Raw genomic sequence first — 27,456 nt, forward strand, 5'->3', positions numbered from 1 at the left:
TAGTTGTACAGAAAAATAACAGTTTTACCTGTTAATAATAACAGGTAAATAATACCAAATAATAATAACAATAACAAAGTAATATGATTAAATGGGGAAAGGGTAGAAAAATATGAGACATCATAGTTCCTCTGGCAGTTATTTTAAATACCCTCACAGTCCCAGAATTCTTGGCAATAAGTGAGTTCCACAGATGAATTCAGAGGGAACATTTCCTGCCGCATTTGTTTGAATGTGAATTACATAATATTATGCAACAGGATAGAGGGGAAGGGGGCTCCCGGGGATATTGTGAATACAGAGTAAAACAAAACAGATGAGCGACACATTGTGATTGCTGAATCAGGGCAGACACATGGGACATATGAAACAAACAACATCAGTTGTTTACCCAGCAGCCACCATACATTTTTGTTATTGAGAAGAAGGGGGGGAGGGGGGGGGGGGGGTAGCAACTAAATGGCGTGCCAGTTCTCCCACACTGGGTCATTCACGCATTATTTTCCACAGGTAATGAACAGGAAGTCTTCCACAGAAACATTTATTGGCTCACCATACGTGTATTTACAAATGTGCCGCGTTGTATGACACGGGTGCCAGTCTGGCTTTTTGATTTACAATGTAATGCAGACATAAAGCAAACAGTCACCAGAGCGGCAACTGACCATCAAGCGTTTTAACACAACCACCGCACAGAGGTGACATTTTAACAAGAAGCCTCAGTGCTCGGACTGAAAGTGCAAATCATGACCCTGAACTGTTTTCTCTGAAGGTCTCTGTGTATTCGCTCAGAGACACACAGTCAGTCTGGAATCTTTGTACAGGTTGTGATGTAAGATGCTGATGCTCAGATGAGTCACTGCAATTCGTTCACAGAGAGTAGCTGTATTTAGGAGATATTAAGCATTTATTAATACTAGTACAGTGGCCATTCTAAACCTGCCTACTTCAGAATTATTACTTCTCATTGGTGACAGACGGACAGAGGGACAGACAGACATACATACATACATACATATAGAAAGACAGACAGACGGACAGACGGACAGACAGACGGACAGACGGACAGATGGACAGATGTACAGACAGACAGACAGACAGACAGACAGTAAGACAGACAGACAGACACACACACACACACAGACAGACAGACAGACAGACAGACAGACAGACAGACAGACAGACAGACAGACAGACAGACAGACAGACAGACAGATGGACGTTTTTGGAATTAGGAGGAAGATAGTTCCATAGCTAAGTGATTACTGAATGGGCCCAGAGTGGATTAGCCCAAAGTGTTTTTGAGTAAAGCATTAAAAATGTCTGCTGAGACAGTGAGGCTATAATCACAGGATAACATGCCCACACAGACGCACACACACAAAACCTCAGCCTTGAAGCAGGGCCGTAGGTGTTGTGAGGTATTCAACAGGTCAGTACAGGTGCTAAACACCAGAGGTTCTCATTACTGATACAGACAGACTGACACGGCTCCACAGTGTCCCTTTGTGAAAAACACAAACAGAGATCAGGTCTGAAATAAACACTGACACAACATACTTAACAGTCTGTGTCTGGTACTGTACATATTTTCTAGAAGTCCTCAGCCTCGTATGAAGTGACGTAAATCTCCGATAACATGGAATCATTACAGACAGAGTCTGAAACAGAAATGAGCCAGGGGAAAAGTTGTGGAGGAAAACGTTTTGAAAATGCTGAGCATGTATATTTATACATATATATATATATATATATATATATATATATATATATTATACCTTTTGAACATGCCTAGCTCAATATTTTGGGATATATGCTTTTTCCCTTTCTTGTTGAAAGTGAGAAGAGAAGATCGATTCCACAATACTCATATATGGAGCAAAGCTTGTGAGCTAGCTCAGGCGGCCAACTCAAGCTGCTCTGCGCCAATCATGTGATATGTCTCATTCTTCATAATTCGGCTGTTTGTCTATTTAAGCTCCTGAAACGTCCCATCTCCTTTGCTCGCGCCCTTTGCCGCTGCCGCAGTATTGCTGCCCGTTGACTCAGGCCCTCCACCACCCCAGCATCCACCTGAAGGCTCCGACAGGGGGTTATAAATATTTGCCTCGGACTCCAGAGCCCAAACATTCATTTGTTCTGCTCCAATAAACATTTCAACCGTGAATTGTCTGACTGAAATGTTTTTTAGACTGCTTGCCTATAGCTAAGCTTAGCATAAGATTGGAAACAGGAGAATCAGTTGGTTGAACACAATCCACAGACATTATAGCAGCTATGTACCAAGTTCAGACATCTTCAGAATAAGTTTCTAGAGATAAAGGGGTTTGCAACAATGTTGTTGTTGCAGTTTCCTGTACATAGCTGATCATAGAATTTAATGTGGATTTAACATAATCAGCCATTCAAGGGGGGGGGGGGGGGGGGGGGGGGGCTCTCTCAGCTGGGGTGCCCCAGGTGATTACTGCCACCCTTTTGCAACGCCCCTGTCCATGTCTCAGATTGTTCTGACATTATGTCATCTAAACACAATGCGTCCTCCCGGATCATCACCCTGCAGGCACATTATTTTCTATAACTATGGGTTGTGCAATTCCAGCGCCTCTAATATGTACATTTAACAGTCTCAGTAAATTCCTCTTGTCATACCTGAGAAACTGCTATTTGTTGTTCATGATGTGTGCGTGTGCATGTGTGTGTTGTAGAGGCCCTGCCTATTGTGATCCCAAATCTCCACACCTCTCCTGGTGACCATTGTCCTAAAATTATTTAATACATTTTCATTCATTTGTTTTATTATCATTTTTCAAAGAACGCACATAATCATCATCCATGATAGTAAGTTGTCACGTCATGAATATTGCGTTTCAAAACTACAGGATGAAGAAAAAGATCGATGCACTTGGGGTTCACTCCTGGAGGTTTTCAGAGACTGTGAACTGTATTTCTGAATTCATCATGACTATTTTAGTAGTTTTTATTTTTGTCCATTGTAAATATTCTCTTTGTTATTATCTACATAAAATTTGATTGTATCATCCCACCAAATTCAAACTTCATCCATCTCTGGGATCCATTCCTACGCAGCCTTATTAGCAAGCCTCTCTCAACCCCCCTTAATGCTATATGTAATCAGTTGATATGAAAAGCATGTTGTGTTTCAAATTTTTTGTGGTTTTGCTAAAGGTTGGATCATGCATTGATGTGTGATTACGGTGAAGTATAGGTTCATAGGTTGTTGAGCTCACCCATTATAAGTCCAGTAAGGGTATTTCTCAAAACTCATATTAAGGTGCTGCCAACTCTCAAACACCTAAACTGTACACACACACTTTCTATTGACATCATCAGATGAACAAACAGGCCCTGAAAGAAGTGATGCAACACCGGCTTCAACTCATTAGGTTTCCATTAGCAGACTGCGGTGGTCAAACAGCCGCCACTTGTTACGATGAATGTGGAATAATAAATAGCGATAATGATAGAGACGCATTATGTTCTTTCTTGGTAATATTGTTTGTAACCGCATCAAGAGAGAGTATAGATCCTAACATCGCAGCACCTCTTACAGTGCGTGTTGTGAAGTATGCATGTTAGGTAATGGGGCCTCTGTTTTCCTTCCATTTATGAAAATTTAACGACAGGGCCTTTTCCCTGTTGGGCCAAACCAGGCAAAGATTTAACAACTACGCCATCATATCATGGCCCTCTCACATTCTATTGGAACTGCTAAGTCTATCCCTGTTGACATATGGGTTAAGAATTAAAATATGACTTTAACACAGCTTATTTTCCTGGTTTTAAACCTGTAGATGTCTTAAACAAGTTACCAGAGCCATAACGCAACACTTTGGAATGTCCCAAAAGAAGTAAGAAAGTGTGGGCTACTGAGGAAACTGAGCAGGTCGAGGAAAACAGGCTCAGTTGATGACAGAGAACTTGTGAGAGCTCTGAAGAAAAAAGCCAAAGAAACCCACAGTCAGTGACATCATCACTAACCTCCACAGAGCAGGAGTGGAGGTATCACAGTGCACTGACAGACCAAAAACGCACATGAAAGGACTTTTACAACACCAAAACAAAGGAATTGACCTTGCAGTATAATAAAATTCTGGAGGTGACCGCTGCTCAAATGGAGAAATATGCATCAATTCATTTTATTTTTCATCTCAAACACTGGAGCTCTGAATAGTGTGTACAACCTTGAAAATGTCACTGATCTGTTTTCCTCTTTAAATGGCAGGAGCTCATTTCTCACCGCCTCGTCTCAGTGGCCTTGTAATCTTGTTTAGAGAGAAAGGACAGGACAATAAGGTCAACTGAGCTCCTTCCCCGGAGACAGATTAACATCTCAAGCTGTATCAAATTCAGCAGATGCATCTGCAGTTCAGCGACTTGTTGTGGTATGCAGGAAAGAAAACAGTGCGTTCTGGTATACCACTCAACCTGGACACAGTATTGACGTTGTGTGAGCTCATGGTGAGCACGTAGCACCATCCTGTCCAATCACAGTGCTGCAAGGGATCATGGGTAACGGATGATTCATCGGGAGGATGGAGGGGTGCATGGAGACAGGCATGTTGATGAAGACTCTCCCTGGTCTCCCTTTGACCTGAAGCCAATAATCTGTTCTCCAGCAGCACAGCACCATCTGCCTTTTATTCAATATACAAAAAGAGATCGAACAGATATCGATAAGCGAAGAAGGAGAAAGCCCGGTTCTTGCGATTATATCCGAAATTACAGAGGCTAAAGAGAGGCCCAGAAGACACAGAGGAACTGATGCATGACTAGGAAACATGCAGGATGGAGAAAAAGTATATCACGGGTAAGTTAGAGGCCATGGAGGCCAAATATGACCTACAAGTTCAGAGAGACAGAGCTCACTCTCGGCAGAATGAAGAACTCCTGGCACAGAAAGACGATGTCCTCTTGAAGAATCAAGCCATTAAGCTCCAATATATAGTCGATGAGCTCAGGATACAATAGTCAGAGAGCAAGATGAAACAGGCCCAGCTCGAAGACACCCTACGTCAGGAGCAGATACAAAGGGCCGTCTTGGAGGAGAGAATTAGTAACAGTGCCTCTCTTGAAAAACAAAAGATGAAAACCGTTGATTTTGCCTATGCTCTTAAAACAAAAAGGGCCAAAAGTAAGAGATGCAGTTTGGAGCTCACGGAAGCCAAGATCAATCAAGTAAAATTGTAGGAGCGGCAGCATTTGAGTCCATCCCTCCACAACCTCTGACAACCTGCACAAGAAACATGGAGACTTTCATTCTACTTCCCGTGAGATGCTTCAAAATCTCGGGACCCAACCGCACAGCAGGCGCAGCCGGGGACGGCCAGAAGTCTGTTGATCTCATTGTCCCCATCCACATCAGAACACCAGAAAGTCTACACATCTTCTGCCGCAGGCTGTAAACACATCTCTTCCGACTACAATTTGGTTTGGCCTAATCTCAATTCAATCCTTGGCCCTGTGGTGGTTGGAATCTTCCCCTACGAATTGGGACTGCCCTTCAAGAAACCTGCCACGTCAGTAGTGGTCGTTGTAAACAGACGAGTCAAAACTTTTGCCGGGGATGTCATTGTAATAAAAATGTGTTAGATCTTATATAAACCAATGATATATGGTTTGATGTTACTAAAGTGACAAATTAAAAAAAATCCTAATAAAATCGTTGCAAATGCAGGTGAATCAACGACATTTGAAACTGAAAAGCTTGGCTGCTCTGCCTTATTTCACGTATGAATCAACAGCTCAGAGCTTCAGGCTGCTAACAGAGTTCTGTAAACATCATGCTTTGTTATTAGTGGAGCAGTTAGGTTCAGTTCCTTGACTCAATGTTTGATTCTAAAGCTTTTAAGTTCTTCATGGTTATGATGAAAGTGTTCAGTTACACATAAACTTTATTTTAAATAAATATTCATGAAATACAACTCACATACACGCAAAGACATTTAAGTTAAATCAACAATATAAATAAATACAAATTCAATTGATAAAAATATATAATTAAACAAGTTAATGATTACTTTTAAAATAACTCACTTGTTAAAATAGAAAACTTCTCACATCATTACGTCAAACATATCATCTTATATAAATCCTTTTGTTAAAACAACACATTAACAACGAGAATTATCATGTTTTAATGTGAAAAGTCTATGAAGTTTTTCACGTGGCAACAACATGCTATCGTACAGAAGAAAGCAAGAAAAAAAATACACCTGTGTATCGATTTTTGTGAAGATCGGTCAAAGTGAACACGTTCCAGGGGTCTCGGGGGGCACCATTGAGCCATTTTGCGACCCCCATTGAAAATACCTCCAAAATACGTACATTTTCACCACTTTCTAACTTTCTGCAAATTTTGGTAAGAATTTGAACGTGTTACAGCCTTCAAAAAGCCAATTCATTTGCCTGAATAATAATAATAATAATAATCATTACAATTTCAATAGGGCCTCCTATAGTCAGTGCTCGGGCCCTAATAATATATTTACAGTCAAAAATACTAAAAACATTTTTTATTTTTCTAGTTGAACTATATATATCTTCGAATAGTCTTTGTGTTTATTATCTGAATGAACAGATTTAGTTACAGAGGTAATGTCAAGACCACCATGACAAAGCAAGATTTAGATTTCAACACGTGGCCTTCCTTTCCCCACATTATTATTTATTTATTCCAACTAATTATTATTCATCGAATATTCCCCCTGATCTAATTGTACTTATATCACCTGAAACTTTTGATTATTTCATATTAAAACAATTCTGGTGTAATATTTGTTCTCAAATCCGTCCCCAACCAGGACATGCCTACTTGACCAAAACACACGGCTACGGTGTCCATGTCGCTACTGCCACCTAGTGACGTGTGAGCTCACTACAATATTAGGTTTATCCTTGAAGGCCTGGTCATAATGAAAAGGGCAAATACCGACTAAATCGATATGAGTTGACTGTCTTAAGCGAGAGGAGGAGGGTGCAAGGAGCCCTGGCTTTTATGTCGCCCTGTGTTGCATATCAGATTTATTTTCAGCCTCTCTGCAAAAGAACTGAGGAGAAGAAAATGAGATCTGTCCTCATACTATATCATGATATAAAGGTTATATAAATGGCATCCAGTGGAGGAGAGACACGTGTTACTACGTGGTACAGATGTTGTCCTACAGAGAGATTAAAACAGAATGACAGCGTCCTTTCCGCATGAAAGCTTCTACCAGCCCCGGCCTGCAAGGACCAAGACTTCAGTGTCCACATAGAGCCAATCATTCTCGGTTTAATGTTTAATGCTTAATCCGGTCAGTGTCATAAAGGATGCAGCCATTTTTTTAATATGCACGAAGCAGTGGCGACACATGATGACTTGGTATGTGCCATGTAGCAAATGGCATCGAAGGGAAATTTACGACAGCTGGTTTCTGCTCCTCTACTGCGGGGACCTGGAGGAGCGCATCCATCTATGAGCGCATCCATATCCTCCGTTGCAGCGATGCGCAGCCGTGCTGCATGACTCACAGCGGCGCAAATGGCACGGATGTAAACAGGGGGCGGGCGTAGGTAGGCCTAACCTGCACCTGTTCGTCCAATGGAAGGCAGCGTTCCTTCACTACCCCTCCCTTCCTCTCTCCAGCCCTCGGCATCCCATTGGTCCACCGTCGCGTCAGTAAAGGGCGAGGGGAGCCAGTAGGCGCAGCTTCGTGGAAAAGAAGAAGCTGAGGGGGGTGTAGGGGGAGATAAAAAAATGATTAATCTGTCAAAGGCGAATTTGTTTTGGAGATGAGAGCGCACTGACATCCAACCGAGCGAAACGTTAGACGCCCCCACCACCAGGCACAGCGTCAATTGATGCGCAGGGTTTTTCTGGGAGACGGGGGTCACGCCGATGCTCCGCCATAGCAGGTGGTTCTTGTGTAATCGTCCCGGTTCTCGTCGCTCGTCTCCGCTGCCTGATCCGTCGTTTCAGCACTGGACAGCGACCAGGACCGAGGGCCGCTGAGAACACCGAGGGAATCCTGAGGCGGGGTAAGAGCGACGGCCGCGACACAATGACACGACCTGCGTGGGATTATGGGCATTTACACCGGGCCACTGTACTTATGTGCGCTGTTAGCGTGTGTGCAGTGGAAGATGCTTTTGTGGATCATTTATTCTGCGTAATTCCGTGATAGGCGCAGCCTGGAGCGCACCGGTTTGACCGCTGCGTACACGGAGCCGATGGATGGAGCTGCACTCACCGAATGCCCTTGAAACTCTACGGGCTTCGTGTTGCTAGCTGCGTGCGTGTGCGTGCGTGTGTGTTTGTGTTCGAGACGGATAGAGAGAGATGGGTCATGGTGGTGCTGGTGGCAACTGCGCAATGGTGTGTTCATATCTCTCTTGTGTGCATCTCTTTCTCTCCGTCCCTCTCTCTCTGTTACTCCCTGTGCCTCTCGTCCTCTCCCTCTCCTCTGCCTCCACAGTCGGTGCGACCCTCGCTTGGCTCGGGGCAATGCGCGGCTAGATGACTTCACTACATCAACAAGCACCGCGGTATCCCGGACTAATATAGCAGAGGCGCACACCCCCACCCCTCTCTCTCTCCTCTGTCCTCTTCTCTCTCTCGCCATTCGCTGATTCCGAGTCCCTCCGTCCAGAGGCACCATGGGAAACCGTGGCATGGAGGACCTGATCCCGCTGGTCAACAAGCTGCAGGATGCCTTCAGCTCCATCGGCCAGGCCTGCAACCTGGACCTGCCGCAGATCGCGGTGGTCGGCGGCCAGAGCGCGGGGAAGAGCTCCGTGCTGGAGAACTTTGTCGGCAGGTAAAATTGACCACCAGAAATAGGATAATCCCTTCTCCTGTTAACCCTGAGCGTGACATAAGAGGCCTATGAGTTGCCAATCTGTGTGCAGAGTTCAGACCATCTCCCCTCACTGCTGCTGCTCCTTGATATGAGCAGAGACCTCCAGTTTTGTGTAGATTTTCAAATGCACAACACATTTTCTTGTGGCTACTAAGCGAGGAGATATGAGGTATTTGGGTTACATGCAGCACCTCAGGGATTTCAGTCCAATCATTGCCACCCAGGCTCCTTCACAGTCCTAGAAATATCTTCACAGCTTACAGGCATCCTTTCTACTTTGTGTTGTAAATGCAAACTGCAAAGACCCATCTCTGCATGGAGCCATTTTAAAAGCCACATCATGCATGCAGCAGCGTTACCTCCCACTCCTGAAAACACACATGAATATTCATCTCACCCTGGTTTTTGGACACTTAAGACAAATACATTATGAGCAGTTACATTTGAGGTGATCTTTTTTCTTTACAGATAAGGACCCATGCCAACTTTAAAACAGGATTTATATTGGCTGCATCAGTTCTAGTGTCTATAGATTTTTAGATTTATAGATTTATCCAGGTTCTACGGTAACTACGCAAGTGTTACTGTCTCTATGTCGTGCATTTTTCTGCAAATTAGTTTCCCGTCTGGACGATGACCTTTTTAAATGATGCATTACTATAATTATGACCTTCATTTCTCAGGATTCACTGAACAGGTGATTACTTTCCTGCAGCATTTTGTTTGGCCTGAACAGTAAAAGGGGTTATAGGGTTAAAAGGTACATGGACTGCATTTATATAGAACTTTTCTGGTTTTAATGACCATCAAAAGCACTTCATTTCACGTTTACCCTTTCAGACACACACACACACAAATGCACACACTCATCCTTCGTCTCTATTAAATGTGCAGCTCTGTCAGTCGCCCATTCACACACTGATGGGGCATTTTGGGGTTCAGTGTCTTGGCCAAGGACACTTTAATATGCAGACTGAGCCGGGGATCAAAGCACCGACCTTCTGATATAATAAAAAATTAAACAACTTGTTACAAATTGAAGCGCCACAACACTACATTATATTAAATATCAACTTTCTCCTCCTACAGACTACTGCTCACCAAGCAGCTGTACATTGTTTCTGTGGCACAGGAGGGATCTGTCTAACATCTGTGATAATAACCCTAGATGATGTCATCAGGGTTAGGTGGATTTAGGCTTAAATGATTGACAGAATTGTTGCTGTAGTTTAAAAGATGAGGCCATTTAATATTGAAGGTTTTCATTTGATTCTTGTTAGCTGCTTTGTGAGGACCAAATAGTGCATTTCTTGGGCACTTCTGACGTACACATGTCTGGTTCCAGATGGATGCATTGATTTTGGCCTGATCAGCCGTCACTGAGAGTCGTAATGCTGAGTAATGGTCCATCTGTCCAACACTGACTCTGCATACTAGTGTGCTGAATGGACAAATGGCAGACTTGTCTTTTACTCATCCCACTTGAGGGAGCAGTGAGGGTCGATATGTCTCAATAAGGCTTCTTTGAACAGACCTGTAGCAGAGGAGGCAATAGTGACGGCATGCTTGGTGTGCATGGACACACACACACACACACACTGAGTCTGTGTGTGTGTGCAAGCCCCAGGAAACAGTGAGGTCATCGTTTTTTAAATGAGAGAGCTCCCTGTCAAAGATGCCGCTCTTCATTTTGACCTGTTGTTTATCAGGTCACATTGTGCTGGGATGCAGCAGCAGCTGAACGCTACGGGAGAAGCTGTGTTTTAAAATGGCCCCTATTCCTCTCAGAGTGGATTGAACTGGCATACAGCAAAACAGATGAATGACACTGAGGACGTTGGCATGCCATTGATTAGAATATAATTATAAGACATTTGCTCTTCAAGAGGATCAGGATGTCAGGATTGATAAATGTTTATATTGGCTGGGGTTTGACGTAAAGCATTATGATGGGCTCTCTTTCCTCAGGGACTTTCTACCCCGTGGATCTGGTATTGTCACCCGTAGGCCACTGGTTCTGCAGCTTATCAGCGCCACTGCAGGTGGGTGCACGCATATTTACACACCCACACATGCAAGCATAGACACATACACACAAATGCAGCCTCCCCCTGCTACCATTTTTTTTAAATGGCATTGTTTTATTTCGCAGGCTCTTTTTGCCTTCTTGCAGTGCCAACATATTCCTCTCAGATTCACCGAGAACAGCCACCACTAATCTCTGTTATTCATTCGATGTGTTTGTCCTCTCAGAATGGGCTGAGTTCCTCCACTGCAAAGGGAAGAAGTTCACAGACTTCGATGAGGTTCGCCAGGAGATCGAGGCGGAGACGGACCGAGTCACTGGGGGCAACAAAGGCATATCTGCCGTCCCCATCAATCTGCGGGTTTACTCCCCACACGGTGCGAAAACAATAACTCTGCTGTGTATGAATGGCTGCCAGTGAGTGTCAAAAACAGGGTTGTGCTTGAGAGATATTTTAAAGCCTTTGTGTTAATATGGCTGAATATAACCCTTTCAAATACATTTTGGGCCTCGACTGATGGCCTTAGATTTTTAGCTCTTTCAAATGATCTTGCGTATGAGCTTGTTTTTATATTTTCTGGTGTACAACTCATTGCATGTACAGGAAAGGTCATTCAAATACAATGTTAATGCTGAGATACATGTGATCGTTTAGTTGACAGTTAATAAAAAGGCCTAAAATGCTTTGAGGGACATTTTCATATTTATTTGGTCAAGTCAGGGCTGTGGTGCTGAAAGTGGTATTTCTGCATCAGGGTTGAGATTCTACTGTGATTCACACACAAAGCAGATATTATATTATGAAAATCCAGCAGTAATCATTTGAGAATGTGACTGTTTCTTAGATTCTTTGACTGTTAACATTAAAAACCTTTTAATGTTAACAGTAAATTAGAAACAAAATTGTAAACTCATCCTTTCCACATTTTCTTCATGAACACAGTAAGTTCTTGAAATGGGTGTTCAAGGAGAGGGAATCCTTGTTGACATGTGACCATAGGTAATACGATGCAGCAGCTAAGAGTATATGCATTCAAAAGTGATTTGTCTAGTTCACCAGTGATTCCCAGTTCCAGTCCCTGGAGCCAGTTGCACCAGCTACAGAGATGTATCATTAAATTAAAGAATGATTAACAATGGTTTATATAGAGAAAACTTGAAATACCTCAAACTACAAAATGTTACCATATGTTGGTATGATTAGCATCATTTGATATTTTCCATTTATTCTAAATTACTTAAACATTTCTTAAACACAAGTAGAGTCATATTTTCCGATGATTATTAGCTTTTGTTTATCACATAAATGATCAACTCTTATCAGAAAACCTTTTTAGTGACTTCCCTTTGACATGGTTGATAGCTTTTGATTTTCACCACTATTTACGCATCAACATGTCTACATTAACTAAGATATGACTTAATTAACTTTACTTTGATCATGCAACCTGATAGTTAATGCTCATATGCAAACTTAATGGACAAATATCTGGTAAAAAACAATACTGGTCCAATGTTAACTGGTGCATGTTTGGATATTTATTTTTATTACATTTTTGACTTGTCTTTATATAACTACAGTTTTAATAGTTTGGGACATAAAGTCTCACTGAGAATTGTGGCAAATAGTTTTGTGATTGTCTTTTTTCAAGTTTGGGGTAAATGTTATAAACAACATTGGACTAGCCCCCGCTAAAAAAATGAAAAGGAAATGATGGAGATCCCCCATAACCAACAATAGGTCACCGAAACGTCACAGAGGTCAACTCAGTTTTTAAATTACATTTCTCTGATTGTGCAGTGCTGAACCTGACTCTCATCGATCTACCGGGGATCACGAAGGTGCCAGTGGGGGACCAGCCTGTAGACATCGAGCAGCAGATCAAGGAGATGATCATGCAGTTCATCACCAGAGAGAGCTGCCTGATCCTGGCCGTCACTCCGGCCAACACTGACCTGGCCAACTCTGATGCCCTGAAAATGTCGAAGGACGTTGACCCCCAGGGTAAGGAGTGGGTGTGGGTGTAAGGAAGGGGTATTCAGAGTAATCGGCCCCTAAGGGAGGGACATCTAAAGAGGAAGCAAAGTAAAAAAAAAAGGCAAAATGAAGGGTGGTCTTGTCATTATTGTGCTGCATTCAAGAAGACACCAAATCTCTATAAGCTGCAGGGATGGTGCATAGTGTTTGACCTTGTGCGATGACCTTTCTCAATGTGGAAACAGAATTTCCCCTCAGGGACTGATCAAGTGTTGCATTATTATTAGATACGAGGGGCTGAGAGAAGGGGAAAATGGAGGATGAGGGCAACATGCATCAAAAGATAAAATGTGAAATGGAAGATAAGAAGGACATTTGGAAAAGGTGAAAGAAAAGGGACAGACAGTGAGAGGTTAAGGAAAAATATATCTTTGTAGTGGAGTGATGACAGAGGGTGAAGAAGGAGGAAGGAAACAACTTAATTTAATAGCCAAGAGTTTTAACATGAGGCTGAAAAGAAGGACACAGGAGAGGAGACGAGGATGAATTAGCAGACGATGACTTGGGCAAAGTCACCTTGAGGGAGGGAAGAATTACATCAAGGAGAGTGAGGTCGTGGAATAGAGGAGAGAGAGAGAGAAAAGATGCTAAAGGCATGAGATTCTTGGCAAGGATGATGCAGCAGAAGCAGAATTATGTAGCTTAGGGTGAGAGGGAAAGAATTCAAAGATGAGCTGGATGCAAAGTTGGATAAGGACACAGATTCACAGTAACCCCGAAAAATACCCAACGGGACTGAAGTGAATCATGGTATGAGTCACTAGTGGATTCTTTAAGGCAATGCAAATTAGATAAAAATGTAATATCAGAGAATGGATAGAGAAGTGTAAGTGCTTCAGTCAGACTGTTTGGTTTGGTCCCTTTAATCTAACAGAAAATAAATACTTAATACTTGTTGTATTAAGTATTTTTCCATATGACATTTTCAAGTGTCTCATATCCAAAACCCAAACATATTCAATTACCAATGGTGTGCAAATACATTTTTGACCACTTTTCCAGGAACGAGAACCATTGGAGTTATCACCAAACTGGATTTGATGGATGAGGGCACAGACGCCCGCGATGTGCTGGAGAACAAGCTGCTGCCGCTGCGAAGAGGTGTGCGTTACACTATAGTGAGCCATGCCAGACACAGTCTTATACTTTACTCTCTCTTTCACAACATTTCATTCTCAATTACATCACGGTATCCAGTCAGCCTGCCCCTTTCTTTTTATTTTTATACCCTTTTTCTCCTCAACTCCTTTTTCTGTCATTCGTTGCTTCTCTCACCGCGTGCCCTGGTTAATTGATTCCCAGGTTACATTGGAGTGGTGAATCGCAGTCAGAAGGACATCGATGGCAAGAAAGACATCAAGGCAGCGATGGACGCGGAGAGGAAGTTCTTCCTGTCCCACGCGAGTTACAGGCACATGGCTGAAAAAATGGGCACCCCCCGCCTGCAGAGAGTACTCAATGAGGTGACCATAGATTTGTTTCACGTTGCTTTCCCGTGCACTTTACATAATTAATAGGGGGGGGCGGCCTACTTTTCTTTACTGCCTCCATTTCACCGCACGTCTGTGTGGGTGATACAAGTAGGTGGAAAACACGCTCGCTCTTTCTAGTTCAGCTCCAAATAATTTATAATTTCCCTCAGCCAGGCCACTCTGCGTTGTTTTTGTATGAATGAGGCTTCTTCTCAGATTACAGTGAAATTGATTCATTGTAAAAAAACAAAAACAGTTACATTATGTACATATCGGTGGCTCTGTATGTGGTTACAACTTGTTTTATCTTGCGGCGTTTGTGTCTCCATCCATAGCAACTGACCAACCACATTCGGGACACCCTGCCAGCTTTCCGCAGCAAGCTGCAGTCCCAGCTGTTGGCTCTGGACAAGGAGGCCGAGGAATACCGTGGATACCGACCTGATGACCCGTCTCGTAAAACCAAGCAGCTGTTGCAGTCAGTACCCCCCTTTTTCCCACAGCGAGATCATTTACATTAGATTCAGTTCGACCGGAAATGTGCATTTCTCCCCGGTCCTCATTTGCTTCCTGTTCATTTCATATTTTAGATGTGTGAAGAAGTGATCACCCACTTTGTCTGTTTGATTGTTTTCGTGTGTTGTTGTGTTTCAGGATGGTGCAGCAGTTCTCTGTGGACTTTGATAAGAGGATCGAGGGTTCAGGGGACCAGGTGGACACGGTGGAGCTGTCAGGCGGAGCAAAAATCAACCGCATCTTCCACGAGCGTTTCCCCTTTGAACTGGTCAAGGTGAAATATTGCACATGAAAGGAGATGGCACTGTAAACAAAGCAGAAAAATCGACTTAGGTGCAATTATTCGACGAGTTTCAAGTACAAATGGCTTTTTACCCCCTGTCGTCATGGGCCGGGTATCAAAACAAGGTCATGAATCCAATGCTGCACATTTCCTAACATGAGGATTTGTTTAGTTAAAGTAGCCAAATTTCAATTTACCAGTTATTGACTGCAATCCAACCATGTCTAAATTCATTTCTTGGATTTAAGTGTCCTCAATTCAGCTACAACTCTGTGTCATAAGTCTTTTGTCGAGATTGAGACAAAATCCTGAGTGGAGATTCAGACTCAGGGTAATGACACCTCCGTTTGGATGGTTTTTGTCTAGTTTATGAAAAATGCATCTTGAAAGCTGAATACTAGCCTAAATGAGCTGCCAAGACATGTTTTGAAGACTATTCCATGATTTCTTTCTCTGTTGTTTCTCCTAATCCCTTTCAAACTCCTCGTACATATAATTGTTTGATATTTTTCAGATTTTCACTTGAATGATCCTGAAATACCTTCACTGTTATCAAATACAGCTTTTCACACTATTTTCTTCTCCTTCATTATTTTATAATCATCATGTATGCCTTTCTCAGGCTTTCTGTCATACTATTGTTCAGATTTAAGGTAAATACCACTTCATCTTTTCTGTATTCACCAGTGAAAATGGTTCTCTCTGTTCCCCTCAGATGGAGTGTGACGAGAAAGAGATGCGACGCGAGATCAGCTACGCCATCAAGAACATCCATGGTATCAGGTAGGGATATGTAGGGCTGAATTATGTGATTTTGTTTTTCCCATATCTCCTTGTGCAGCCCTGCAGCCACATTCTCTTCTTGCCAAAAGTAGAACCTGTCTAGTCGTCGACCATTTTTCATACGTTTTTCTCGAATAGACTCAGATTTCCTGAAATTATTTTTATCAGTGATCACCACACTTCAATTTCTGTCTCTTGTCTTTAAACAAGTGTAAATCAAATTATTTTTAACCTATGGCCAGAAGAGATTTCCATATGGTGTGGTAAACATCATAACAGAAAAACAAAATAAAAATACAGATCTGCAAATTTGGTTCGCCAACAGCCCAAGAATACACAGTTTGGTTTGGAAGGGGATCAGCTTTCCTTCTTTCTTTTTTTACCCTCAGTTCAACCTCTCCGTGTGTTGCTATATTGATTCTGCAGCGGTTAGCCAGGGCGACCAAAAAAATTGCCACCCAAGCGAGAGAGGAGCTTAGTTTTAAAGAAACACCACATTTTAGCTTAACTTCACTCCAATAACAATAACACGTCTATAACAGCAATTTTATCACATGAATAAAAATGAAGCTTTTATATTGTGACCAGACAGAACTCAAAGACAGATCAAAAACAACTGATATTTTTGGAGCTAAAACCAGTACTGCTAGAACAGCAAATAACATGTCGATGCTTTTCATCACTGGTTGAACTTTGATCTGATCCTCTTGGTGTGATTCAGGACCGGACTCTTCACCCCCGACATGGCGTTCGAGGCCATAGTGAAGAAGCAGGTCATAAAGCTGAAGGAGCCCTGCGTCAAGTGTGTGGACATGGTCATACAGGAGCTGATTAACACTGTGCGCCAGTGCTCCAACAAGGTGAGTCATGGGATATATATGGGAATGTGTCAGTTTGATCTGGAAGGGAAGGAGGATGAAAAGAAGGAGATAACGGTTGATAATAGATGGATTTATGGAAAAAAGCTGCAATTAAAAGGGATTAAAAGAGGGGGAAAGAATGGTTTTGAGTATGATATGTGATATTTGATGTGTTTTCAGCTGGAATGTTTCCCGAGGCTGCGCGAGGAAACTGAGAGAATTGTGACCTCTCATATCCGAGACAGAGAGAGCCGCGCCAAGGACCAGGTAACGCTGCTGAGATTGTATTTACGATTGTTTATAAGACCATGTGATTTGTAGCCCACAGTTTAATCACATGAGAACACAACGCCAACTTCAGTGGCCAGTTCTTCGATCCATATCTGTACAATCAATATACAAATTATCGAAATAGATGATCTAATAATATAATTCCACCTCTGCCAATGCCTTTAACTTCGGTCAAGCCACTCATAAAGATCGCTGCTGTATTCACTAAAATGTTGAAAATAAAACCCAATCTTGCAATGTAAAGAAAATTATTTTATAAATCCTGGATTTTCCCCATTAATCAAATCTGTTCTCAAAGTGATTGGGTTCCTTCTTGTTCCGTAAACCCATCCTTCCATCAAGTTTCAATAGAAGTAAAAATAAATGAATGATTTGACCTGGTATCCACCTTCAACCAATACTTACAACCCTACTCTTCATAACGGATTTTAATGTGGGATTAATGATGTTCAATCAAGTTATATGGTCTCTCTCTCTCTCTCTCTATATATATATATATATATATATATAAATATATAATGTATCTTTGAGCATTAAGGACATTTATTATTCAGACATAAAATACAATTGCATAGAATGAAATAAATACAAAAGCAGAAAAAATACATTTTGACATACCATAACTATAGCAATGCCTCCACAGGTGGGGCTAGTAGCATTTAGTTGCAAATCTAGTATTTGATAACAACATACATAAGTAACATTGATGAAATAAAATAAATATGAATAATAATGATAATAATAAACTAATATATGCGGCACTTTCTCAAAAAAAAGTGCTTAACATGAATAAACAAGGACTAAGGGAAATAAATTCAGGCAATTTAAATAATACAGAAAATAAGATTGAAAAAAAAACATTCAACAGTAAAAGCATTAACAATAGATAAGAAACAGGACTAAAAGGAATACAATTAAGAAAGCCCCTAACATTAAAAAACTAAATGAAATACTTTAATAATAAAAAAAAATCTATGCCACTGAGGAGAATACCATAATTGGTGAGTTGTGTGAAGTGCCAGCGACACACACAGCAGGAGCTGAACGTGTCTCCACACGGCCTCCACCAACAAAAACCTCAAATGCCCTGTCAAATTGTAATAAGTAGAAGACTGTGAGGATCTAAGATGGAGCGATGGAGCGACATCTAAAGGTCACCAAAAGAAAATAAGATTATAAAAGCGCTTTATAAATAACCCTAATACAGTTTATCTCTCAGTGCATCCGAAGGTCACCAATTAACATTAACAGTTTATACCTTGTTTGTTTAACACATATTAAAAATCCAACTTTTATGGACTTTTATATACTGGACTGGGATAAGCTAACTGTTCAACCTGCTTCTTTATACTAATAAGCTAATTGGCTGCTGGCTGTAGCTACCGTACAGAGATGATAGTGGTGTCCATCTCGTCATCCAAGTCTCGGCATGAAAACTAAAAAGTGCACTTCCCCCGGATGTCGGACTCTTCCTCACGATACATTTTGCGTGTTGTTGCAGGTTCTGCTGTTAATCGACATCCAGCTCTCTTACATCAACACTAACCACGAGGACTTCATTGGCTTTGCTAAGTAAATACTCCTCTCTGTAGCTGTGCACCACGGATGATGAATGATTTATTATTGAACACGCCCGGCTAAAGGAGAGAAATGCTCAGTAGTTTCTCCTGTACCCCTGTCATGTCCCCCCCCCCCCCCCCCCCCCCCCCCCATCCTTCGTCTGCATTAACCTTGTTCTCCCTCTCGTCCTCTCTCTCCTAACCTCTCGGCTTCGCTGCTCCTCCAGTGCGCAGCAGAGGAGCAGTCAGGCCAACAAGAGCCAGAGTTCAGCAGGAAATCAGGTGAGCTTTTATTTTTTCACGTCTTCTGTGTCACACACAAAAAGCAGAGCACGAGGTCAAGGGACACACACACACACACACACACACACACATGACAGGACGGCTGCTGCAGACAGAATTCAAAGAAGGAGACGCTGAGAGGAAAGAGAGCTCATATACTCTCTTTCTTCTCAGTTTATCTTTTGCATTGCACAAGCTGTGTTTATATATATATATGTATATTTTAGCCCCATTTTTTTTTAATTTGGTGTCATTAATTTCAGTTGTAGTCATGCATGCCGTATTACGTCCAGTGGTGGCACCAGTCGTGTACAGTTCCTTCTTTGGTTTGTATCGTTTGTATTTCAGTAAAATAATCACTTTGGGTTCTGTTACTTTATGCCACCATCATCACCGGTGTTATTGTTGAGACATTTCCCTTTGTTTGAACCCCCACCCCCCCCTCCCCCTGTGTCATCAAGGTGCAACTTTGCATTTCATCCCTTCCCCATCCCTTAGTGAGAATCTCAGCTGCCCTCTTATGGGTGTCTGCTGGTGAGTATCGCTCATTGTGTGGGTTGTGGTTTTGCAATATGTCGTTTTGTGCCTGCAGTAACACTTCTGCCCATTGTGTGGTGCTCTCCGGCACCGCCGCGTAAAAAAAAAAAAAAATGAAGAACTTGTCATTTCCTCGCATTTTCACTCTGACAGGTGAAGAATGGCACATTGGCTGCGTCTGGTCAGAGGCGTCATTTTCTTTAGCAGAAGTTGCACTAGAAACAAAACCATTGTCAGTGCTGCAGGGTGTCTTAAACCCCCACATTCCTTCCCGTTGCAGGCCTCCTCTCCTCCTGCATCAGGCCTGATTGTAAGAGTTTACTCTCTAACCATTTGCTCTCTTAACACCCCCTCCACCCACCAAGGCCTGCTGACTACAAGGGGTTGCCAACTAGACAAATACAAATGGAAAATTTGCTTGTTTTAAGTTTAAAAGTATGAATTCCTCTATTACGCTGTCAGGGATCCAGCCCCACAGTTCTCTCCTCTGTGTCCGTGACAGAGAGGCTTTGTAATGATTTGGGTAACCTCCTGTGTGAGTCTGAGGCGGTGCAAGACTGACAGTTATCTAACCTAATAATCACCTGGCACTGGGCCCACAGGCCTGTTTATGTTGGGCTTGTGGGGTTAATACACCTAACACAGAAGGCACACTCACACACAGGCTTCATTGTGTGCTCGAAGCACTTAACACAATGGTCACTTAACAAGCTAACACAGCTTTTTGCATGTGGCATTGTGAACACAGCTCCTTGAATGCACTCGACTCACATGCTGGCTATAGGCCGTGAGCGGGTCACAGAGACACAACGACACACCTAACCTGACCTCCGCACACATGTTTACTGCAATCCCCTGCATTGATGAGTTGCACAGATTATCTGAAATGTGTTTGAGAGATGGGTGAGTTTGTTTTATGTTTTTTTTTTTTTTTTTAAATCAGAATCTCTCCAGGTAAAGAGCTTCTGTCAGTCCTTTGTTTTCTTTTGAATGTAATGTTTTGTTCTGACTGTCTGACCCTCCCGCACCTTCAGGTCATCCGTAAAGGCTGGTTGACCATCAACAACATCAGCATCATGAAGGGAGGAGCCAAGGAGTACTGGTTTGTGCTGACTGCAGAGAGCCTCTCCTGGTTCAAGGATGATGAGGTGAGTGAAGTCACTAGGATCAAGATTTTGAATATGAACAATGAATGGATCAAATTATCAAGTGTAAATGTGAAGTTGGGGTTCTTAGTTGAATTAATATTTGAGACTTCAACAACACACATTAACACAGCAGTGTTGAGTAAATGACACAGATCTCACAGTTATTTTTTTATTGATTCATTTGCATCATTTTATTTCCATATATCATTGTTACTTTAGAATACAGAGAAACAACGGTGGTTTTGTAAGAGATCCCCTCCTCTGCGCCCACGACTCTGCAGTGACAGCATGTGAGCGTTTGGTTCCGTCCTGCTGGCTGCCTTGGTGGGCTGCTGTCTATCTGCCTGTCTGTGCCTGCTGTACAGGTTGGAGGATATTCTGCACAGCAAGTGTAGATAGGCAGACACACTGCAGCTCCGTCAGCCACACGGCGCTGCTCGGCTGTTTGTCCAAAGCTCTCTCTCTCTCTTGATTATCAAATACATTTTTACTCGTGGTTGGACTGGCCCGACAGTCTGCTGAAGAATGCATCGTGTCCAAGCCGGAGCGATTTACTTAGATTGCTAACGTGTAGAGCGCTGCCACATTTCTACCATGCACCCCTTCTTACCACTCATCTTTCCTTTTGTCTCACAGTTTCCCGTCTTTTCCGCACTTTCTTCTCTACCCACCTCTTTCCACTGGGAGATGGAGCATTTGCTTCCTCTTAGCAAATTTGGAACAGTCCCAGTCACGACCCAAATGTTCACTCAGACACCCAAAATATACGAAAGCACACTCAGCCCTCAGACGGCACACGGGCCGCACAGCTCCGAGGCTACACGTTGTCATTTGATACGTTAGTGTGGTAATGTAGGAAATTATAGACTCCGCTGGCTTCGCCTTGTATATTTCTGTTTTACACTCCGTGAACTTTTCTAGTCACACATGCGCGTGGACGAACACACACACACACACACACACACACACACACACACACACACGGTTGCGCGCCCCCCTCCCTCTCTTGGTGTGGTTGGCAGTTACTTTGGAACTGCTCGCATTCTTGGCAGGAAAACCAGAAGTTTTTAATCCAAACGTCGGCCGCCAATGTTTCGGTGCAGAGAAACCCCTCCATTAAATATCTATATGCCCCCAACCCCCATCCTTCAACCCCCCCCCCCCCCCCCCCCCCCCCCACACACTCTCTTTTCCAACCTTCAAACCCATAACCAGATTACACTCCATGACATGAAGTCACTGTTAGACCTGGAATATTCCACATGCAACAGAGAAAAGCGTTGCATTTCCATTTTCGTACGTTCTCAACAAACCTACAGCACAATAACATAACTCTGCAAATTAAACTAACCTTTCAAATGTAAAGCATCAGATGTCAAACATATATACACACTTTTTTTTTTTTTTTTCCTAATTCTTGCACCATCTGCAAAACACGTTTCCTTCCAGCTTTATGCAGTTATCTGACACCACAGCAATCTAGTAAACATAGTGTCCTCCTCCCTCCAAGTCCTTCTTGGCCACCCACTGAAATCACTTCACTAGAGGTGTCTGACTGTATTTTCAAACAGCACTTGATTGATTGGCCCTTGGTTCTTTTGGCCTGTGTTTGATGCTTTGCAGCCACATTCGCTCCTCCCCCTTCCCGTGGACCACATCTTCATCAGAGCACCGGGCTAGCAGCCTGCACACTCACTCATTCATGCTATAAATTATGTGAGCCCGCTATTTTTCTGGGTTTTGGCTTCAGATCGTTTACCACTCTGGATCAAAAGTCAGATTTTGACGCCTTGGTTTTTCACAGCATTTTTGTCAAATCTGCAGTTATTGTTGAACATTTGTGACACAAGTTTATTCCAAATAGGAGCTTAAAGAACGTAGTGATTGTTAGAATGCACAATACAGATGAATACAGATAAAATACAGATTATAAATAGATAAAAAATAGCAGAGGGTGAAGAGGAAGCAACGGATGCAAAAAAAACACAAAAAAAACATCTTGGAGACCTGAAGTGTCAACAGAGAGACAGAGAGAGTGACAGACTGACAGAAGAGGGTCCATGCCCAGTCTAACCAATGTGCAGACTACTGTACACCAGTATGACAATGAACAGGTAGTCTGAACACTGGGTGGACGGAGCCGGAGTTAAGGGTCAGGCCTTGTGTGCTGTTCTGCCATTCCAGATGCTCGCGTCTCTGTCGTCGGTGCCCTCCCTTCGCGCCTCTCCATTTTGGCAGCAAGGGTCCCGTCGCTCCAAAAAACCCTGGAAATCTGGAAATCGCCTCATCCGCGTGTTTGCTGCTCTCCCCCATCTTTTTTGGTACACGTCTCTTGGCTTGTTTGTTTGTTTTGCTAGATGCCTGGGCTCGGGGTCCCCTCGCGGTCCGTTTCGGTCACGCCGGCCATGAAGAGTATCCAGCCTTGACGTGGCATATTCGCTCAGACGACTGGGACAGACTGGCTGCACGTTCAGGGAGGGGATATTACAAAAAAGAGGGAAAGAGGGAGACGGAGGGGGGAGTGAGTAAGGGAGTAAGGCAGAGGAAGAGAGAGGAAGAGGGAGGGGACCTGTGTGACCATATATGGACTCTAGTGACCCCTTTGGGAATACAACACTCAAGGGTGTGCAGAGTTTTCCTGTCTTGTCTTCTTCTTCAATCCTCATCTGCTGTATTTCTTACCTGCGACCATCCACCACCGCTTTTCCACACCGTCAAACCAGATGTGGTCTTTCTCCTGCAAATCTTTTGGAAATCCACTTTCGCATTTTCTCCACTCCGCGGTCTCGCCTCCTCCTTCGCCCGCCGTCTCTTTAACTTCTCCCTCCTTCCCTGCTTCTCCCTGTGCTGCTAAGCACTACCAGATGTTGAGTTTTAACGCCAGGCTGTCATTTAATCTCTCTCTCTCACTCTCTCTCCCCCCGTCTTCAAAAAAAAAAAGAAAAATCAGGCAGGAAGTGGGCCCCTCTGGAATGGAAAGAAAAAATATTGAAAAAATATAGAGGGGGAGGGATAAAAGAAAAAAGAAAGAGAGTTAAGAAAGATGGAGGCTTGGATAGACTATGAAAACGAGGAGAAGAGTTTCTTGGGCCTAAGCATCGCAGAACGCTCTTCGAGTCTGTCCGAGCCTGAACCCCAAGATGATAAATGTTTTATTAGAGGGGTGCATTATCTTGACCCTCAATGCTTTTCATTAATCTGCATTTCCCCTGTCTTTACAACAGCCAGAGAGTTTCCTAAGCCCCTTAGCTTCCAGCTCGGCAAAAAAACGCACCATCAGGAACGAGTGTGTCTTGACCCGCACTGTAATGACTTCCACATGTGCGCTCCTTCTCCCTTTTTCCTTCTCTGGTTCTGCTTAAACCCCCCCTCCTCTCCACCCACTCCCCCAACCTCCCACTCTTATTTCTCCCCCATTCCTCCTCACTCCTGTCGCCCCCCCCCCCCCTACTCCTCTTACCCTCTTTCTCCCTCTTCACAAACCCAATTTCACCTTGGTCTCGTCGATATCCTACGCTGCAGTTGTTTCCACATCAACATGATTAACGGAGAGACTTGCATGAGTCATAAAAAGGGCGAATGATCTATATCTTCTGTTTTTTCCTCATTCACAGGAGAAGGAGAAGAAGTACATGCTCCCCCTGGACAACCTGAAGGTCCGCGATGTGGAGAAGAGTTTCATGTCCAGCAAGCACATATTCTGCATTTTCAATACGGAGTCCAGGTCAGCTGCGAGGCCCTAACAGTTTTTTCAAACCTGTGTTGTAGTTAAAGGTGCAACTCATTTGGCTGCCAATGAAACTAGAAGGTCACTCAGTAGAGCGCATTCCTCCGCCAAGACCCAATAGTAATTCACTAGATCTGGATTTTCATTTGGATTTGCACCAGATTGCACGTTGTCCTAAATATCACTTCCCTAAAAAAAATGTTATCAGGGTCCATGAATTATTATATTTGTATTATTAGAGAAATTAATGAAAATGTTGAAAAACGTCTAACAATATCTGTCCCCTGATCCGGATTTGCACCAAACATATATGAGTTCTTCCCTGACACATACTGCTTCCTTCCACCACACATTGTGGAAATAAACCAAACACAGATGAAAACATATCCTCATTCGCACTCGTAATAAAACTTTTGATAGCGGTGGAGTTAGAGATTTAGTCTGTGAGCACACATGAACAAACTGGAAGCATTTTCCAAAAAACCTACAGCGCAGTTCGTGGGGTTAACTGTGAAATATCATTTTAAAATACTAGACATTTTACAAGGGAATACTGCATGGAGAAATAGTGACTTCCAGGTCTCAATGGTGTAATAATGGATTAATGATAGTGAAAATAAACAGCCGATTTTCTCGACAGCACTTTAAATCAGTGTTTTGCCAGAATTTTCGGTAATTGGCGCAGAACGTCTTGTAAAAAGTTTTATTGTAATTCAGTTTCTTCATCCTATTAGGTAACTCCTGGCTCAAAACCTAAAATAGGTCAAATAACAACATGTCTCACTCGGAGGGAGGCACATAACCTTATAGACTGTTAATACTTACATATATGTCAGAGTTTATCTTGAGAATTCTTGTACAGATTGAGTTCGATGGCTTCCACTTACATATTCTCCCCCGTGTCACGGTGTTCAGGAATGTGTACAAAGACAATCGCACCTTGGAGTTGGCCTGTGACTCTCAGGATGATGTGGAGAGCTGGAAATCGTCTCTGCTTCGCGCTGGAGTCTATCCTGAGAAGACGATCACGGTGAGCAGACTCATTCATTCTCCATTCACTCTGTTTCTCCAGGGCCTTTACCACAGTGTCTTACCTTTGGTTCCCTTATTCTGTGTGATCCTGACCTTACCACTTTTAATATCTTACTCAGACCTGTAAAAAGCAACATGTTATTTTAAAATCTTACGACCTTTATGGGAAATTTGCAGGTTTTTAACAAGGCAAGCGTGGCATTTATTTTTCATAGTGTATTCAAATGTCCATGTAAGTAAACTAATAAAACTGTCTCCCTCTACAGGTCGAGAGTGAGACCACCACCACCGCAGATAACTTCTCTATGGACCCTCAACTGGAGCGTAAAGTCGAAACTATTCGTAACCTGGTGGACTCCTACATGGCTATTGTCAACAAGTGCATCCGGGACCTCATGCCCAAGGCCATTATGCATCTCATGATCGGCAATGTGAGAAAAAAAAATTACTGAAATGTTTATTTCAGTGTATTCAAGTAAAGATACTACAACCAAATTGATGAAATGATCATAATGGCGTTTAATCCTCTTTTCAAAATACCCTTTTCTTTCGCATTTATGATTTCTTATCCCGCGCTTCCCCTCGATGCCACTAGGTCAAGGACTTCATCAATGCAGAGCTACTGGCCCAGCTGTACTCTGCAGGGGACCAAAATGCCCTGATGGACGAGTCTCAAGAGCAGGCCCAGAGGAGGGACGAGGTGCTGAGGACCCACCAGGCCCTGAAGGAGGCGCTGGCCATCATTGGTGATATCTCCACCTCCACCATCACTGTTCCGGTGCCTCCGCCTGTTGACACATCCTGGATGGGAGACCAAAGTGGTGCACGCAGGTAAAGAGAAATTTGAATGATAATGCACATGCATGCTGTGACCATTTTAAATAAAAACCAAATGGTGCTTTTTTTAAATGTTTAAATACCTGAAAATATTTAACCTTCCTCCCTCAACATTTTTCTGAATTACATCCTTTCTCCTCCCCAGGTCTCCTCCATCCAGTCCCACTGCCTCCAGGAGGATGTCTTCAGGCCAGCGCCCGGCTCCCCGAGGGGCCCCGCCACCGCCAAATCGCCCAGGACCCCTGGGGCCTTTCAATAACACTGCTGACAGCCCGCAGGCTCCCAGCCGCCCAAACAGGGCTCCTCCTAGTATCCCCAGGTAAAGGCAGCCCAACACACAGCATGCTCTTTTGATATTTACATGAAAGTAGGGGTATTTTACCCAAGGTAGATGTTTACAATGATACGTTGTGTGCTCAAGCGAAGGAAAATAAATGCTTCAATATTTTGTTGAGGTTGAATGGTGTGACATGTTACAAGTAGAGAGCAGGCATTTTCTTTTTCAGCTCCAATTTAACAAGGTGGTTATCTATACCCACTTACAGCATCAAATTCCACCCAAGACTCAATCACAGGAATAAAGTAGAAAAAAATAATATCAATGAAGGAAACAATTTAAATTGGTGTTGGTGATAATTCATGTTGCCCATGAATTACCATAAATGGAAAAACACAGAGAAAACAACCGTCCAGGCCTAAACACAACACCATGCATGCACAGAACAAGGGATCCAATGTGGGGTCTGGCCTTGAGTGTTAGGGTCAGCCAGGCGCGGCGTGCAGGCTCGAGGTGAAATGTTACGGGGAGACATCGTTTGGAGGACAGCTAACCACAAAGTCAGTCAAGAGAAATAGAGTGTCGTGTAGCCTTCTTTCCGATTTATAATATGAATACACAACCTTGAAATTAAAAAACATGTAAACACTGAAAATTAACCTTTTCTCTCTTTTTTTTTTACTTCCAAAGCCGGCGGCCCCCTCCGTCGCCTACACGACAAGCCCCACCATAATCATGCGGTGAGGGTTCCTCTCCTCTCTTCTCCCTCCGTCATCCTCATCCCTCCTCTCTTAGCCGTGGCCCGGCTGTCCTGTCCTCTCCTTAGTGCAGACACTGTCCTTGACCCCCTATTGACCCTCGATTTCCTGCCAGGTGACGGTGTCCATATATCTATGTACAGTATGGTACTTGTCTTGTGGTGTATGTATA

General features: G+C 43.1%; 1 protein-coding gene across 1 annotated transcript; it reads left to right on the forward strand.

Annotated features, from left to right (window-relative positions):
• Positions 1-8,655: 8,655 nt before the first annotated feature.
• On the forward strand, positions 8,656-27,259 carry dnm3b (dynamin 3b). Its single transcript, XM_053437913.1, has 20 exons — positions 8,656-8,816; positions 10,827-10,900; positions 11,112-11,261; positions 12,686-12,889; positions 13,925-14,023; positions 14,225-14,385; positions 14,730-14,872; positions 15,049-15,184; positions 15,909-15,976; positions 16,698-16,836; positions 17,017-17,103; positions 18,629-18,699; positions 18,914-18,968; positions 20,540-20,653; positions 24,268-24,377; positions 25,296-25,410; positions 25,679-25,843; positions 26,008-26,243; positions 26,395-26,568; positions 27,217-27,259. The coding sequence occupies exons 1-20, from the start codon at positions 8,656-8,658 to the stop codon at positions 27,257-27,259; spliced, it is 2,505 nt and encodes an 834-aa protein (XP_053293888.1).
• Positions 27,260-27,456: the final 197 nt, after the last annotated feature.

This window comes from Pleuronectes platessa, chromosome 13 (genome assembly GCF_947347685.1).
Source record: "Pleuronectes platessa chromosome 13, fPlePla1.1, whole genome shotgun sequence".
NCBI lineage: Eukaryota > Metazoa > Chordata > Actinopteri > Pleuronectiformes > Pleuronectidae > Pleuronectes > Pleuronectes platessa.

What these genes read in the sequence shown, in the direction of transcription:
- dnm3b (XM_053437913.1), top strand. Translation starts at nt 8,656, where the DNA reads ATGGGAAACCGTGGCATGGAGGACCTGATCCCGCTGGTCAACAAGCTG. An exon ending in GCTTATCAGCGCCACTGCAG is followed by an intron (nt 10,901 to 11,111) that starts GTGGGTGCACGC and finishes TTGTCCTCTCAG; the next exon opens with AATGGGCTGAGTTCCTCCAC. An exon ending in ATTTTCAATACGGAGTCCAG is followed by an intron (nt 24,378 to 25,295) that starts GTCAGCTGCGAG and finishes CACGGTGTTCAG; the next exon opens with GAATGTGTACAAAGACAATC.